The following is a 17,386-nucleotide window of genomic DNA, read 5'->3' on the forward strand; positions in this document are numbered from 1 at the left end:
CCTCTGCACAGGGGCACGAGTAGAAAAATAGTAAAAGTTTATCTATCCTAATCAAAACTGATATTGCGAAATAAAAGACGTTTTTATTTAAACCACTCGAAAAATCTTTCAATCTTTTTGTTAGCAAATGGTAAACTCAGTAGGCTATATATAAAAGGTGGTAAAATTAAAATAAACTCTTGGTTCTCTGAACAATCAAATATCTACCAAAAATGTTTCATCAACCATTAAATCTTGGCCATTTCTAATTATTAAAGAATTTAAAGAAAAGTTTTCAGGGGCCCTCTTCATCTGGGCCAAATAATGAGCCTACCCCCTTTCACGTGATAATTGTAAACCAAGTATTAGGTTTGTGTAACATCAAGTTAGTATAGCATGGCTAAGGATCTAATTTAATTGAAAAGTAATGTACATACAGGAGAAAAACAATTTTGAACTGCCAAGCAATCATGTGCCGTTTTATTTTAAATGCATATTACAGTGACTGTTTGAAATATCATATCAATCCTGCACATCAAAATAATCCACGGTGGGTTCTTCTTTAGCTGGTTTCATCAAAGCGTTACTATTGTCGACCCTGAAACAAATGTAAAATACATTTCATTAGATGTGATACATTTTACACTTTTTAGCCCTTTATGCTATACTGTCTAGAGATGAACATACTTGCTGTTGTGTTGTTTGATGTGGGCAATGGGAGGAGGGGCTCTGGTAACAGTTTCCCTTTCAATCAAAGCAGTCAGACTGATGTTAGGACACACAGATTTCCCCCTGAAAACGTATCAAAAACAATTTTGTTCAAGATTACCCAGTGCTACTGATACAAGGTTATGTGCGTCACTAAAAGAGATGTTCAAGGTATTTTGCTTATATGCGTTTCAATATTAGATATTTATTATTATAGGCAGGACAAGAAATTTTTTATATTTGGCTTTCTACTAATAGGTCAAAACTTTAAAATATAAGAGTTCAGATGCAAAACCCATCAAAAATGAGATAGTTGTAACCGAATGCTCTCACAACTTAATGCTTTTTGACTTTGGCTTCATCATTGTAAAAATATTTAAGTTAGATTAATAATTTTTTTACACAACCAACACACACTTCTCTGCTACAAATGAACACATTAGGGTGGTTTCCCGGGCAGGGATTATCTAAAGCCAGGACTAGGCCTTAGTTTAATTAGGAAATATAACTAGTTTTAACAAACAGGCCTTACTAAAAACATTACTTGTGTGCATTTTGAGGCAAAACAAAGGACACTTATGTATATTAAGATATGTCAGTGCAAGTTGTTTTCAGTTTGGACACCTCTTACATTTATTTTAGTCTAGGACTAGTCTAATCCCTGTCCGGGAAACCGCCATTTAAAGTTTGTTTGTGGGACCTACTGTTATCTTACAATTACACCGAAAGTGACAGGAGTGTAAACGTTACAACTTACCCCATAGGTGGGGTTCATTTAAAAAAACGGGGTTTGTTGTAACCCCTTCTAGAACATTTGGTTTAACACAAATAATTCAATAAAATAATTCTGCCTATATACTAAAGGTGGATTTTGTTTATATATATCTGCCTATAAATAGATATCCACACGTTCATCCATCCATGATCCTTCATCTAACCATCCTCTTATTATGCCTCAATGCATATTAATATATATTTTTGAAAGAGCTGCACAATTAAGACAAATATTTTATGATATTGTATTAACAGTTATCATTTTGATGAATAGTATTTACATTGTTTTCATTTCATTATCGTTGTATACCTGAGGCTTAATTGAAACACCGTGTTACAACTAACTACGCTGTGTAAAAATGTTTTCAATCCCAGCTATCAGTTACTAGGAGTTGCTGACATGTTTCAAAATGGTGTTGTTTTAGGTAACAAGACAGTGATTAAAATAATATAAGGTTGGATTTGGTGAGTTACACACCCAACTCAGAAATCGATGAAGAATAAATGTTAAAGATGAAGAAATTTACTTTTATGCCTCCAAAACTCTTTGTGCAATATCTTAACGAAAACACATCAAAACTTTTCACAAAAATCACAGGAGATCATCTTCTGACAGTAAGAGAAAAAAAAGACCAAAAGCACAGATTGCTCAGCTTTGTATAAATATGTAAAGTAGCTGTGTTACAATTAACCCCGCGTTAGTTCGCACCCCACTATACGTTTATTAAATACTTTCACATCAAATCCGCTTAACCCCGCCCTCAGGCCAGAATTACCGATTTAATTAGACAGAATGCATTAAGAATCTGCTAAAAAATACTAATTAACAAGAAATCATGCCAGATGCATTTAGCAGGTTTTGCATTTGAACTCTTTGGGGTGGTTTCCTGGACAGGGATTATCATATCATCATCATAGCATGCCTTACTAAAAACGTTACTTGTGTGCATTTTGAGGCAAAACAAAGGGTACTGATGTATTTTAAGATATGTCAGTGCAAGTTGTTTTCAGTTTGGACAGCTCTTACATTTATTTCAGTCAAGGACTAGTCTAATCCCTGTCCGGAAAACTGCCCCTATATATATTAACAAGGGTAATATACACTTGTAACCCTGCAGGATTAACTACGTGGCAGGTGTACATATCAAAGACATAATCATTCGATAGTGTGTATAGGCGGTTTCTCTTCAGCTGACCTGATGGCAGTGAGCACAACATTGCGTTTGGGTTCACTATCATAGCTAACACTTTCCACACCATATGCTTCAGCTAACTCATGGATAATTTTGCGGTGTTCACGTTTCATAGGTGGGAAACAGTGACTCCTTTTTGTCTGTTTGCCCTATAGGGAAAAAACACAATTATATAGTTCTGAAAATAATGCTTTAATAAATGCATAGATAGTTAACTGTAAAAGAATTACAGTTTATGGTTTAGTTAATTATTTATACCTTACCTTGCTAGCCAGTTCAACTAAATTCTTCATCTTCTCCTCAATTTCCCAGACAAACTTCAAATCTTTCCTGCATTTCAAAAAGAAATGTTTGTTGTGCAAGTATTTCATATAGATGGCATATAGCAGGGGTCGGCAAGTAACTTTGGCCGCGGGCCAATATTTTTTTTAGCCAGTAGATGGCGGGCCAACTGTTGTTGGCACACTTACGTCTTATTTTTAATTAGCCTAGTATAGGCTATCTGATCTTTTGTCAAGAAACATTGTCTTTATTTCCTATTTAAAAGACGAAAGACGGCATTAAAAATTGCTAAAAACATGGTAATGGGTCTGTGTATCATTCGTTCAATCGTTTTTTTTTCAAATTAAAAACAAAAATGAAAAATTAACCACCACGGGTTTTCTGATTGTGTGCTCAGATAAAAAAATTAATTACTGGATTAGACTTTTTTTTATTTAACTCCTTTATAGGCATAATATATCAATGAAATCATTTTAAACAGATCAAGTACTATAGTGGTAATATTACAGGCATTTATGCTCTCATGAAATACTCTTACAGTCCGACTTTTGAACTATTCCTTTTTTTATTAATATTTAACCGGGACACACACATACACACCTAAGGTTTAAGGAGGTCTCCGCTGGACTGTTTTTTGTCCAGCTCCGACAAGGTTCTATTCATAGATTCATTTGTGTTCACCCGCTTTATTTCCCGACCTGACGGATCCGCAAAACTTAACGTCACGTTTCGTTTCCAGAATCTCACATTCAAATGTCTCTAACGAAAAGAGACAGATAATTTTAAATGTTATACAAAAATTGTGTTCGTGCCAATAAAAATATTATTTTAACATTGTATTCATTGTATTTATAATGAAATATAAATAATAAATTAAATAGGACAAAGCCTCTCACTCAAATTTCTCACCATCATAAACCGAGTTGGTTGCGGAGTTGCTGTTCAAATTGCTGAACATCCTCCTTTGCCAAATTTATAACGTTTCAAACGGAGGTAAAGATCAAAGAACTATGCGTTAGGAAAATTAATAATGGCTTTATTTTAATAGACATGTAAAACCATATTTTGGCGGATTACTTTCATTTTTTTAACGAATTTACCTGCCCATTTAGTCTTAATAATTAACGGTAAACGAACTTGACCTGCTGTTTTCGAAGGCAGGTCGAACCTTAGGTCGGGCGCTCGAGCCCCAAGTTCAAGTAGCAGAAAACAACAGTATTCCTTTCAAATCTACTTTAAAAGTGTATTAGTTAAAATATTATTGCAGTAAAAGAGTTTATTTTTATCATATTTTGTAGTGGTTTCTAAAAGCCAGCAATTACTTTTCAGTAATTTGCAATGTCACGGAGTTTAACGTCTTCACGCGTGATGAATTGACATGATTTACGAGGTAAATTTGCAAATGATTCATGAAGTCATACCTCTGCAATTATTTGATCGATTGTGTTTTAGAAGTATGCTCAAACTCTAATGACCGTTATGATCGCGGATGCGCTGGTAGAGAAAGACAACCAGAAAAAGCGGCCCGTTAAGATAGCTATTATACGCATTTTTTTCAGGACATTCTTGCTATTTGTCAGTGTAGCAATAAATAATAATAATAATAATAATATACGCGAATAAATAATAATGAAAAAAGTTCAAAAGTCGGACTGTAAGCGAATGAGACTTACAGGAAAGCATGGTTGCTATTCAAACCCTTATTAAAACCCTTATTAAAATGTAATCTGTTAGTACCTGATCTGTTTAAATTTATTTCATTGGTATATGTCTGCTAAGGTGTTCAATTAAAATTTGTCCGAACCCGTTTTCATTCATTTTTTTATTTTTGATCTGAGCGCACATTCAGAAAACGAGTCGTTGGCTTTTAGTTCAGGAAATAAATAATAGAAAAACAAGTCGTTTTTATTTATTTTCTTTTTGGTTTTGATTTGAAAAAACGAATGAAGGAATGATACACGGGGACATTTTTGTAAACTGTTATTGTAAAATAAAAAAGTCTGATTAAAAAAAAAATTAAAAAACGGATTTCAAATTAATCCGGCGGGCCAGAAAATATTGCTGGCGGGCCACTTTTGGCCCGCGGGCCGCCAGTTGCCGACCCCTGGCATATAGCATTAAAGATTGTGTATTTATCTGTAATCCCATCATTAAAATGGTATGGAAACCCATAATAGCCTCTTTCACACAGTAATTCTGGTAAATTACAACAGTTTGCACTTTAGGCTTCACAGAGGGCGTGCTAAGGACGTCGGCAATTCGGCGGTAAGCTGTTTTAAACAACTTTGGTGAAGAAATGTGGACGTAAACTTCAGGTGTGCTCAACTTTCAAGCAGAATGTGTGTGGAAACGTCAGTAAACACTGCGGGGGTAAACGCGACATCTCTATTAAAACGCTATGATTGGCCCGAAGCTGTCAGCACGGTCTGACGTCGTCTGTTCTAAATGCCGGTAATCCTATAATTTTCGTTCACACACAGCCCTTACCGATAAATTACTGGTAATCTTACAACCTGTCTTACTGGTAAATTGTGATCACTGATTTACCGGAAAGGTTCTGTTCACAAATGACATGTTAACGGAAATTTACCATTAAATTACCAGTAAAGACTGTATGTGAGAAAGGGACTATTGTCTTTCCAGGCATTGTAAGAATGACTGCCCCCACATTCAATGCTTTAACTTGGCTGTGTAGCAGATTAACATAAGAACCCAAACTTAATTGTAAACATTTTAGTGCCTAATTAATAGCAATGTGAAGCCACAAGACAATTATTTTGTTTTCTTTAATTAAAATTACAACCCCCATTCTTCTGTTTGGAATGTGAATGCTTTTGAAAAACAAATGTGATGGATGCATGAATGGTTTATAGATTTATCTGCTGTAGCTGTTAAACATAGTTTTGCATGTCTGTTCAAGAATGCAAATAAAATTGTTTAAAAAAAATCATTCAGCATCAAGCTGTTGGTCCAAAGAATCTGATACCAGTATTGCCCTAACTTTGTTGTTAATGCATTGCATTCTTGTACTATTTAAAAATTTGACACACCGACTGGTATGTGAAATATGTTTACAAAACCTTGCATCCTCTTTGAGAGAGTCACTGTATTTGGAAGATGTGGACTTATTGAAGGGATCCACCGACTGGTCAATCTGCAATGCCTCAGCTAGTCGCCTAAGGGTGAAAAAAGACAATATTTACAACCAGATTACCCAACACATTGTCCCATTTACTCATGAACTATACCGGCACAGATCGTGTATTCATAAAAGCATGTGCCACCATTCCATTCACCTGTTTCTCTCCAGTGTAGCACACTCTTGATCACACTCCAATCTGACAGAGAAAGTAAATACATGGTGGTTACTTCACAACTGAAGTGCCCTCAAAAAACCTTGATACATGAAACACAAATAAACAGTAAACAAGTACCTGGCTTTTTTCTGCTCCTTCTTTGTGAGTTGTCCAATGTCAACTGATTCTCCCAGCTGCATATCTGAGAGCTTACTGGCCACCGCAATAGCCGCATATCTTCACAACAGAAATGTAAGTTGTGTTTGTTCTTAGACCAACATAAATGTTTGACATAAATAGCAGTAGTGTTACCATGCTCTGTTTTGTTATCCACAGACCTAATTATTTATCAGAAATGTACAAAAACTTGCAGTGAATGTCCAACCTTCAGTGATTATTGATAAAAGAATTAAATGCAATAACACAATTCTCTACTCAATAAACAATCTACAAAAACGTCAGACAGCATCATATGGCTATAAAGGTGCTGGTATCTTGGAGTGTTTCTACCTTTGGTAGGAACTGGATGCCTCAGCGCAAGGAACCGTCTCCTTTTTACGGCCACAGTCACACTGCAGTGCCACCTAGAGATTGAAAGTGGTAAATAAATATGACCATTTTAAATCTCAGTAGCTGCGTTTCCATTACCCTTTAAATTGCTCAAATTGACATTGTGAATTGAAAATATGGCCAATGCAAATTGACGCTTTTCCATTGGACATATTTTCAATTCACAATGTTTCAAATGGTAATGAAACGCAACTACTATTTATGTTTTGCAAAGAACAAATTAATACAGAAATTATTTGCATACATTTAAAAATAAACTATATTAAGAATTCTAGTAATAAAAATAACAGAAAAGCCTTTAGTGCTACTTTTCCATATGATCTCAATACTCTTTATAACCTGTAATGAAACCATTTCATCTTAACAACATTTCAAGGATTTAAAACTCCCTTTACGGATAATAAATATACACTCCTGACACTTAATGTGTTGTGAATATTGGACTGTAAGTATGGCCCAGAACACATGCACCCTCCAGAGTTTGTCAGCTATGAATTAAAAATAAATCTGGCTACAGTTAAAGAACATAGTGTTACTGTGCAGAATAAAATTAAAATGAAAGAGGGGCTGTACCTTGGCACTGCATGTACTGGGAGGACAGGGACTGCCTGGGTGGCAAGGAGCAGAACAAGGGTGTCCACATCCAGGTCTAGGATGAGTGCATGGTTGTTTACATTCCCCCTCTGTCTGGCAATCCCCACGATGGCATATCTTCTTACAGCGATGAGAATCACAGGGTAGGACCTTATCACATATTAAACCACAAGATATGTCCTGCAGGTGGCATGGGATATTACTCCTTTGCTAAAGAGAAAGGTGACAAAAAAGGGAAGGATGCAGAGTTAAAATATACATATTTACAGTTCTGCCTTTGGCAAACACATTTATCCAAGTGACTGCATTCAATGTATACGTTAAATCAGTATGTGTGTATTTGAATGCAAGGTTGTAACATTCATTTGATCTTTTACATTGTGACTTATTACCTCATGATTACCCATGCACCATTTCTTGGTAAGGTATGTACAAGGAGGGCATCTTTCCTCACTGTGGCAGGAATGAAACACTAAGGGAAAAACACAAACTCAAACCAGCTGCTTAACCATGTTTGTGGAATTCCTTAATTGAACAACAGCGAAGATCACATTAGCAGCGATTATCTGAGCAGACAGGTGAAAGGAGTACCTGGATGATCACAGTCATGCTGGCGGGTGCACACATTTTTACATTCAGGTGGTTTGGTTCCACAAGGGATGGGTGGGAAGAGCACAGTTTCTCCACAGTAGCATGCCAATTCATCAAAACCTTAGAGGGAGCAAACAGAGCTGGATGTGAAGAAAAAGTAGATGTACATCATAAAGGGTTTTTTGGAGGTTTCAAGGTATACAGAGCTTTTAAGGCGTCAAGGTTTCAAAATCACAAAACTTTTCTGTGATACCGTTTCCAAGGTATGAGCTGTGTTTACATAAAATTAATGAAATCATTAAGTCTTGTAATTGATTTGATTTTTACATTGATATCTCAATCACAAAAAACCTTTTTGAAAGAATATTATCATTTAAAAGGGTCATTCCACAAAACTTTTTTAGATGTAAAATAAATCTTTGGTGTCACCAGAGTACATGACATGTGTGAAGTTTTAGCTCAATATATCCCAAAAAGAATTTATTATAGCATTTTAAAATTGCCACTTTGTGGGTGAGAGCAAAAATGTGAAATTTTTTTGTTGAAATTGAAACTTGTGCTGTCAATTATTTTCTCTCACTGCACTAAATGTCAGTGCCGTGGTTGGATAGTGCAGATTAAGGGGTGATATTATTATAATAAGATCCCCTTATGACATCACAAGGGGAGCCAAGTCTAAATGACCCAATTTTTCACATGCTTGTAGAGAATGGTTTACCAAAACGAAGTTACTGGGTTGATCTTTTCACGTTTTCTAGGTTGATAGAAGTACTGGGGACCCAATTATAGCACTTAAACATAAAAAAGTCAGATTTTTATGATATGTCCCCTTTAAAGGTTTTATTTTTGCCTGGCATACATCCGTAAAAATACATGCGTTTATGTTTGTATACACAGACATTTGGGAACCCCCCCCAGCCATTTTAGTGTTGCAATGGCAATACCACAAAACAGTGGTATTGTTGCTTAAGGATATCAAATCTCATAGCGGCCTATGCCTTGGTATGTAGATAAAAACGTCTCATTCTAAGGTAATAAAAACATAACAGTTCATAATGAAAAGTCTTTATACACCCCTGACAATATAGTTTTGTATATTATTTAGCATTTCTGTCAAGAGATTCTTCTAAAAATAACACACTGCACCTTTAAAGGAACAGTATGTAGGATTGTGGCCAAAACTGGTATTGCAATCACAAAACTGTTGGCCAATACACAAAATGACAACATAAACATTAGTTGAGGGCTGCAACTACACTTTTTAAATGGTAATATCCTGGCCGGACCACTGTTGTCAGTGATATAAGTATTTGAAATTAAAATGATTTCTTAATGTCTATATCAGGGCCATTTTATGATTAATTGATATACATTTCTTACATACTGTTCCTTTAAGAATGCATGTGGATCCAACAATAAATAAATGCCCTGCATTTTTCCGTCTATCCGTTCTATATTTCAGTGGCTTGTTTATTTGTTCATTTAAAGCTTGAGCAAGAATAGGGACTTTGCAAGTCTTTTATTCTACTTTTTCTACTTTGAGTCATAGTTACAAATAGGGATGCACGATATGGAAATTTTGGCCGATACCGATAACCGATAACTCTTTAAATTTGGGGGCCGATAACCGATATCTATAGGCCGATAAATATTCATATTATTTTCACAATGAAAAACTCGCAGACCGCGGACATCTTGTCTTTGCGCTAGACTAGCATACTCTTCTTAAGCCCGCAACACGTGTCATCTTCGTGCTATGTCACAGAAAGCACCAATCAAAACTCCACATGGCCAGCAATGAGCAAGTGAAGTGGTTCAACAAACCAAAATAATCCATAATTTATCGGCTTTCATTTATCGGCCTAATTTTGCTATCAGACCGATAACCGATAATATTAAAAATAAGCAGTTATCGGCCGATAACGATATGTCGGCCAATATATTGTGCATCCCTAGTTACAAAAACCACAAAAAACAACAGATAAGCTTGCTTAACAACAGATAGGAATGAGCATTTGTGATATACAGTATGCTTCTGTATTTGCCGAGGTAAAAGTAGAGGGTTTAAAGTTTCATAGACATTGCTTAGCAAAGGTAGGCCTTGTTTAAATAAAGATATTTAAGCATATTTTATAAAAAATGTCCTAAAAAGTGTTACTGTTGTTTTCCATAAGAGAACTCAATGGCACTGGCATATTTTAAAATCTCTCAGTGCAGTGCAAGGTATTTTCGGTTGATACAGGTCAAACATTTGTTTTAGTCTAGGTTATGAACCGGTTCTTCAGTGTAAAAAGCAACTAATTTTAATAAAATCAGAACAGCCCATTTCAATTACTAAATAATATTTTCATACTAGTTCACAAAAGTTATTTTTGTGTCACAAAGGCCATTAACGCAGCATGTCGCTCCAGCTGTTAACAGCACTGAACGATATGACCACACGTACCCTGTCGTTCTCATTCCCAGCAACTTCACAAAAAAAGCTTACAATGAAAAAGCCAGTTTAACAAGATGATGCATTTAAAGATGTTTGAGGACATAATCTTACTGGTTTGCCAACAAGGCTGGCAGTTGCCACGATGACAAAGCTCCTGACACCGGTGCAGACCGCAGTTGAGCTTGTAGCCGCAAATCATTAAACATTTATGCTCCTTATCCTGATAAAGATTAAGAGCACATTTAGTTGATATGCCTTTCCTTTGAATACTGCACATAGACACAAACATTTATAAAGTCAGACTAACCACACAGCACAACTCTCCACACTTGTGTCTGCCACAGGAGCGCTTTTTGCTGCAGCGTTTCTCACAGGCAAACACCATATCGTCTGTTAAAAAAAACACAAAATAATTAAAACAGTAACTGTGGTACTTGAATTATTGTGTTACATTGATACTGCCCTGTCTAAAGCCTTACTTTCAATCTGAATCAATGCACATGGAACTTCCTATAAAGAAAGAATACACACTAAATAAGATATGAGGATTTTACAACATTCTTCTGTGCAGCTGTATAGTAAATGGTCGAACCTTGATGTTACTACCACATCTGCATTTAATAGTGGAGGTCAAAGAACAGGGTCCACAGCTGTCCTCATGGCAGAGCTTTTCACACAAATGGACAGAATCTACAGCAGATCACAAAACTCAATCAAAAATACGAATTCTGAACCGATTTCGTGACAAACATATTTGCCCTTTTTGCCATATTATTTTACTACTGTTCCGTTAGACAGCAATGTAACAGAAAACGTTAAATACTTGCACATGACCAATTATTCAGTACTATTTAATATATAAGATAATACTTTATTAATCCATAGCCAGAGAAATGTGGGTGTCACAGAATAGAAGACAATAAAAGAGACTTAAAATACATAGTCCTTAGTTAGTAATTTTAACTTATAAATCAATCATAATAAATCAATAATGAAAGGTATATAACTACTTTTAAACTTTAAAATATTTAGAAAAATGACCTGTACAGTAATGGCAAAAATCAAATACATACCAGCATTTCCACATGGCAGTGGCTTGTTGCAGGTCTTGCCACATGATGGGATAGGATCAGTACAGGTCTTTCTCTCTGGGTAGCCGAGCTCTAAAAGCTTTGACAGTGGGGTCTGTCCACATGGGCAACTGCGCACCAGCTTGGAGCTACGTGAACATGGTTGGCACTGCCCGGGGTGGCATGACTGCTGGCAGCGATGGGACTGGCAGTCTAGCATTCTACAGCAAGAATCAAGTCAAAAATAAGTCAAATGCCTAGATACTTAAGACATATAGGTAGTACAGGTTTGATGATACATATTGTAACATACTTTCCACATGGTTTGCAACAGGAGAAATATCCCGATCCATCAAAACTCGCATGATCAGTCCCGCATGCCACATCTCTGAATGCCACACCACAGAAGCACACTATAAATGGACAAGAACAATGCATGAAAATACAACAAACAAAATAGGGTGATTAAATAAACATAAGAAATGACAAAAGTAGTAAATACCTTGCTGGACACGTAGTTGGCACGGTTGGCATGGCCCCGAGTGGCAAACCTGGGCACAGGAGTGCTGGGCACAGTTTAACAGAGCTCCACAGACTTCCTGACAAAGCAGAGGTCCTGTTTGACTGCAACGCACCGGCTTACTGCACACACACAAAAATCAGTTTTTTAGCTTTTGTATCTGGGTAAATGCTTACACACAGCCGTAATCAGTAACAGTTCGTAGTACCTCATTCTACCACAAATGCATTTCTTGGTGATAAAAGCAGGACACTGTGGGCAGGGCCCTGGGTGGCACAAGCTACAAAGGCAAGACAGAGAGAGATAGAAAGCAAAATGTCAACATACATACACAGAGTTGTCAAATGTACTATGACAGCAGAGCTGTGTATAACAATTTTCCACATAACACTGCAGACACAGAGGTTAAAATTTTGTAGTGCTTTTTGAAAAAACAGCTCCTGGAAACAGTTTGTTGGAGGAATTTATTTAGTTTTAATAGTCCTGCAAATCTCACATGGCACCTGTGTGAAACATAAATCTCTTTGTTTCACACACACATGGGAAGACTGGGTTGAACTAGTGCTAATGTGGTAAATTCATTAAAGGATTAGTAAATTTTCTAAAAAAAAAAAAATCCAGATAATTTACTCACCATCATGCCATCCAAAATGTTGACATCCCTCCCCGTTCACTCGAGAAGAAATTATGTCTTTTAAGGAAAACATTCCAGATTTTTCTCATTTTAATGGACTTTAATGGACCCCAACACTTATTAGTTTAAATTGCAGCTTCAAAGGACTCCAAACGATCTCAAACGAGGCACAAAGGTCTAATCAAGCAAAACGATTGTCATTTTTGGCAAGAAAAACAAAAAATATGCACTTTAAAACCACAACTTCTCGTCTTCCAGCACGACCTCACGTAATTGCTTAATGACATGGAAAGGTAACGTGTTACATATATGAAACGCACATTTGTGGACCACTTTAAACAATAAAATGACACAAAGACATTAATTAGTATAATTTCAAATACAACAACATCAGAATGGTCCTCTTTCTCCACACTTGTAAACACTGGGGTGTAGTTTCGCATACGTCATCCGTGAGGTCACGCTGGCACGTCACAGGAATGGAAGACGACAAGAAGTTTTGGTTTAAAGTGCTTTTTTCCCTGTCAAAAATGACAATCGTTTCACTAGAAAATACCCTTATGCCATGTTTGAGATAGTCCAGAGTCCTTAACTGCAATTTCAAACTGAAACAAAACCAATAAGTGTTGGGGCCCATTAAAGTCCATCAAAATGAGAAAAATCCTGGAATGCTCTCCTCAAAAAACATACATTTATTGAACAAAGAAAGACATCAACATGTTGGAAGACATAGTGGTGAGCAAACCATCCGGATCTTTTTTTTTTAAGAAAATTGACTAATCCTTTAACTACACAGGACACTTTTCTATATATCCGTTATATATGTCGCATTTTATAGCCCTGATTGTGCAAATCTCTAATAGAAACACATGACATTGAGATCAGAAGAAACAAATGAACCTGTGGAATTTTGGATAAGATGATTCGAATGAATGATATAGGAGCACATTATGGTCAAAAATACTGAATGTAGGACTGCTCAAATTGTGCTGCTAAGCTCTTACATATTACAGGGGTGGTTACATTCCCCTCCACTCCTCTTCTTTCCACACATATCTCCGCAGCTGTGAGGAATCTCAGTGCGCTGGTACTCAGGATTGGTTACCTTTGCTGTCCGATAAATTTAAAGTAGATAAAAACAGTAAACTGACCAACCTTATACATTATATCACAATAAAATCATGGTTGCACTTATACAAATTTATTTATAAAAAGAGTAAGAAATCATGTAAGATGCAAAACACTGTGTATTCCTACCACAAAAGCATGTGTAGGAATTTGGGACTTTCAGTGCCACATGCTGGCACGCAGGACAACGCCAACCTTCACTGCCATCATCAGCTTGAGATGCAGGTGAACGAGCCCATTTCTTGATGCAGTTAAGGTGAAATACGTGAAAACAGCTTTGACAGCTCCAAACTGGCGCCATGACCCGAATCACATCACAACAGACCATACACTCATACTTCTCTTCTGTCAGCTGCTCAATAAGACACCCTATAAACACACAAAGAAAAATTAAGCATGTTAAAAAGCACATAATTAAAATAAATGTGACAGTGTATTTTTTTTAAAGGTAGGGTGCATGATTTTTGAAAAACACTTTGGAAAAGGGAGTCGGACAGAGTACCAAAACACTCTTGTAGCCAATCAGCAGTAAGGGGCGTGTCTACTAACAAACATTGTTGCCTGGGTTGCATAAATGTGGGGCTAGTCTATCAAAAAAAGGTCCAGATTCTAATGGGGTAGGGGCGTGTTTGTTTAGGTAATTTCAAATGTCAACATTGGCTTTCAGAGATCATGTACCCTGCCTTTAATCCATCACTTTTAATGTATAATATATACATCTAAAAGTATAGCTTATAGTTCTAATTTTGTGGCAATAATTTGTAAATCTTCATGTTTGGTGACCTGATCACCATGTCTGGTTTTATTTGTGGCTGAATGTACAATATCCCTTACTCACCTGTCTGTGTTTCTTTGCTTTTGGAAGGCTCCATGCGTTTCACTGGTCCTGTTCTTCGCTCGGGTCCTTTTTTCTGCACTGGATCCTGTTGAAATGATCGTTTCGCCCTGGCACCGCCTCCAATCCTGTCTGACTCATTCTCTCTTCCACCCTCATCTTCTCCACCTCTCCACTCCTCCTCTTTGACATGAACAGGCTCTCTTTCTCTCCAGTTACCCTGAATCCCATGGTTGGCGGCTGGTCCTTTCTTCCAGGAACTGGGATGCATGCGGCGGTCCATGCGGTTACGATTCTTCTGGTCAGGCTCCGGTTCTGGATGTTTACAAGCCTCAGCAGGCTTCATGTCTTTTCCATCTAGATTCTCCTCCTTGTTGCTGGGAAGTGGTTCCTTATTAGATCTGTCATCCCTAGATTTAAAGGTCTTCTTCTGTTGGCTGCCTCTGTAAGATCCTCGTATGTTGGCCTCGACAGGTGGCCTTTCCCGCCTCTCTTCATCCATCGACCTGTTATAAGTGGAAGTGTGGGGCTGCAAACCACCAGAAGCTCTTTGGTCCCATCCGGAGTCGCCGCTTTCATTTGTAGGTTTTGTCCATCTGTCACTTTGGGGATGATGGTCATTTTTATGCCTACCATTATCTCGTCCACCTCTTTGTCTTACTCCTCTGCCTCTACCTTCCCTTGTGTTTTCTCTTATGGGTGGTTCAAAAGGGGGCAATACATTTTTCTCAAGGGTTTCCATCAACGTGTTTAAAGTGGAGGTGTGGGACTGCTGACCACCAGTAGCTTCATAGTCTCTTCCTGAGCAGTCGCTGTCATTTGTAGGTTTTGTCCATCTTTCACTTTGGGGATGAGGGTCATTATTATGTCTACCATTACCTCGTCCACCTCTTTGTCTTACTCCTCTACCTCCCCTTGTGCTTCCTCTTATAGGTGGTTCAAAAGGGGGTAATACATTTTTCTCAGGGGGTTCCATTGACATGTTTAAAGTGGAGGCGTGGGACTGCTGATCACCAGCAGCTTTGTGGTCTCTTCCTGAGAAGTCACTGTCATTTGTAGGTTTTGTCCATCTTTCACTTTGGGGATGTGGGTCATTATTATGCCTACCATTACCTCGTCCACCTCTTTGTCTTACTCCTCTACCTCCACCTCCCCTTGGGCTTCCTCTTATGGGTGGCTCAAAAGGGGGTAATTTGTTATTCTCAGAGGTTTCAAATGTATTTTGACCACGGTTATTTCCACTAGACTGCCTAAATCGGTGACCATAGTGCCGGTTGGGGTCCTGTTGTCTGTAACTTCTAGAGGGTGGTTGGTTGGGTTTAGCATGTGGTACAAACTCAGCAGACTCTGGATTCAATTTTGATGCGTCTAAAAGTCAAGTGGTAAGAGCCAGAAAAATAGTTCATTATCTGCCCTTTGACTTTATGACAGAAAAATTATCTTGACAGTAACGGCTTCGGGTTTATTATATGTACATTCACCCTGACGTCAGCTTTTTGACACAAACTAAAACGTCACGTGGCAAAGATAAACCGCATCTCTCCCTCCCCCTGCTGTCAAATGACATATGCCAGAGATAAATGTTTTATCGATTAACAGTCTCTTTTGCTATAACTTGTTACACTACAACAAACGATTAACAAGTAAACTTTCCGTACACCCAGAATTTGTGACATCACGTGCCGATGGTTTTTAAAATCTTCGTTACACGCTCGAACTATGAGTAAAAAATACAACGCACATTAAAGAAAAGTTCTCTAATAACAAGAGCGGTGCTATGTGGTAAGTGCACGAGTACAGCCATAACGCACACCGCCTACAGCACACACACACATACACTTTACGGCTAACGTTAGCCGCTATGAGTTAGCTATAACCACCGGCTTACCTGTAATAGAGGCTTCAGCCATTCAGGCCAGTGTAGCCGAAATGTGCTTGAACTTCAGAATATCTGCCAATATGGAGTTAAAGGATAAATTATTTTCGAAATGCGACGACTGAGTAGTGGCTAGTTATGCTGAAACTGTTCGTCCAATCAGAAGACAGAGATCGAGACCTCGCGGACAGAGAGGCACGTGACTACAGCGTCACAGCGCTGAGTCATTCGTGCATTTAGATTTGACTTGATTTATATTGCAAATATTGACCCTACTTTTTCTCAGTTTATAAAATATTTTTATTGATTTAGTTTATATTTTGAAAAATAAACGGAAATAGTACTATATTGTTACTAATTGATTATGGTAAAATTTTATATTTCATAAATTCCGTAATTTCATAAATGTAAATAGGTAAACTGTTTTCATATCTTAGTCTATCTGGAACTATGTTTTTTCCCCAAGTAAACGGAAGTGAGCATATGCCCTACTCCCTCCAAAGCGCACTAGCGCAGAAAGGTGTATGGATTTGGGCCGTTTCTCAGGCAACATCCTCCGAGAGCATTACATTCGCAAATCATAAGCATATTACAACAATTTACGATTAACTAAGAAAGTCAACTTTATAATATTCTAAAATAAGACATCCGACATGACGTATGCAGCCTACAAATGCGACCTCTGGAGGATGCAGCCTTCCATTTGAGAAACCAAATGGCGCCCCCATCGCAAAGGGCCCTTCAAGGGTGCATACATTCAGTTTCAAAAATGCCTAATATAAACTTAAAAAATTAATAGGCTAAGAGAGAGACATCCCACTGGACAAAACGCTATTAAAATAAACAGTTTATTTGTAAACATTCTTTCTCATTTTGCATTACCTAATAGTCTATACAAC

The 17,386-nt window shown here is 37.4% G+C and overlaps 1 protein-coding gene across 1 annotated transcript; it reads right to left on the bottom strand.

The window, feature by feature from the left end:
• Positions 1-429: 429 nt before the first annotated feature.
• Positions 430-16,681, bottom strand: nfx1 (nuclear transcription factor, X-box binding 1). The gene is made up of 23 exons (XM_055207508.2): positions 16,500-16,681; positions 14,615-15,979; positions 13,906-14,145; positions 13,653-13,758; positions 12,223-12,294; positions 11,997-12,136; positions 11,808-11,907; positions 11,498-11,715; positions 11,017-11,114; positions 10,904-10,934; positions 10,732-10,814; positions 10,536-10,644; positions 7,988-8,107; positions 7,789-7,868; positions 7,376-7,606; positions 6,743-6,816; positions 6,371-6,469; positions 6,233-6,274; positions 6,017-6,112; positions 2,918-2,984; positions 2,658-2,803; positions 667-771; positions 430-577 (listed from the first exon to the last, which is right to left on the bottom strand). Exons 1-23 carry the CDS (start codon positions 16,519-16,521, stop codon positions 502-504), a joined length of 3,720 nt encoding a protein of 1,239 aa, XP_055063483.2. The 5' UTR covers positions 16,522-16,681; the 3' UTR covers positions 430-501.
• Positions 16,682-17,386: the final 705 nt, after the last annotated feature.

Source organism: Misgurnus anguillicaudatus, chromosome 21 (genome assembly GCF_027580225.2).
Source record: "Misgurnus anguillicaudatus chromosome 21, ASM2758022v2, whole genome shotgun sequence".
Classification (NCBI taxonomy): Eukaryota; Metazoa; Chordata; class Actinopteri; order Cypriniformes; family Cobitidae; genus Misgurnus; species Misgurnus anguillicaudatus.

What these genes read in the sequence shown, in the direction of transcription:
- nfx1 (XM_055207508.2), bottom strand. Translation starts at nt 16,521, where the DNA reads ATGGCTGAAGCCTCTATTACAG. An exon ending in GGCTGAAGCCTCTATTACAG is followed by an intron (nt 15,980 to 16,499) that starts GTAAGCCGGTGG and finishes CTTGACTTTTAG; the next exon opens with ACGCATCAAAATTGAATCCA. An exon ending in GCATGACTGTGATCATCCAG is followed by an intron (nt 7,869 to 7,987) that starts GTACTCCTTTCA and finishes TTTTTCCCTTAG; the next exon opens with TGTTTCATTCCTGCCACAGT.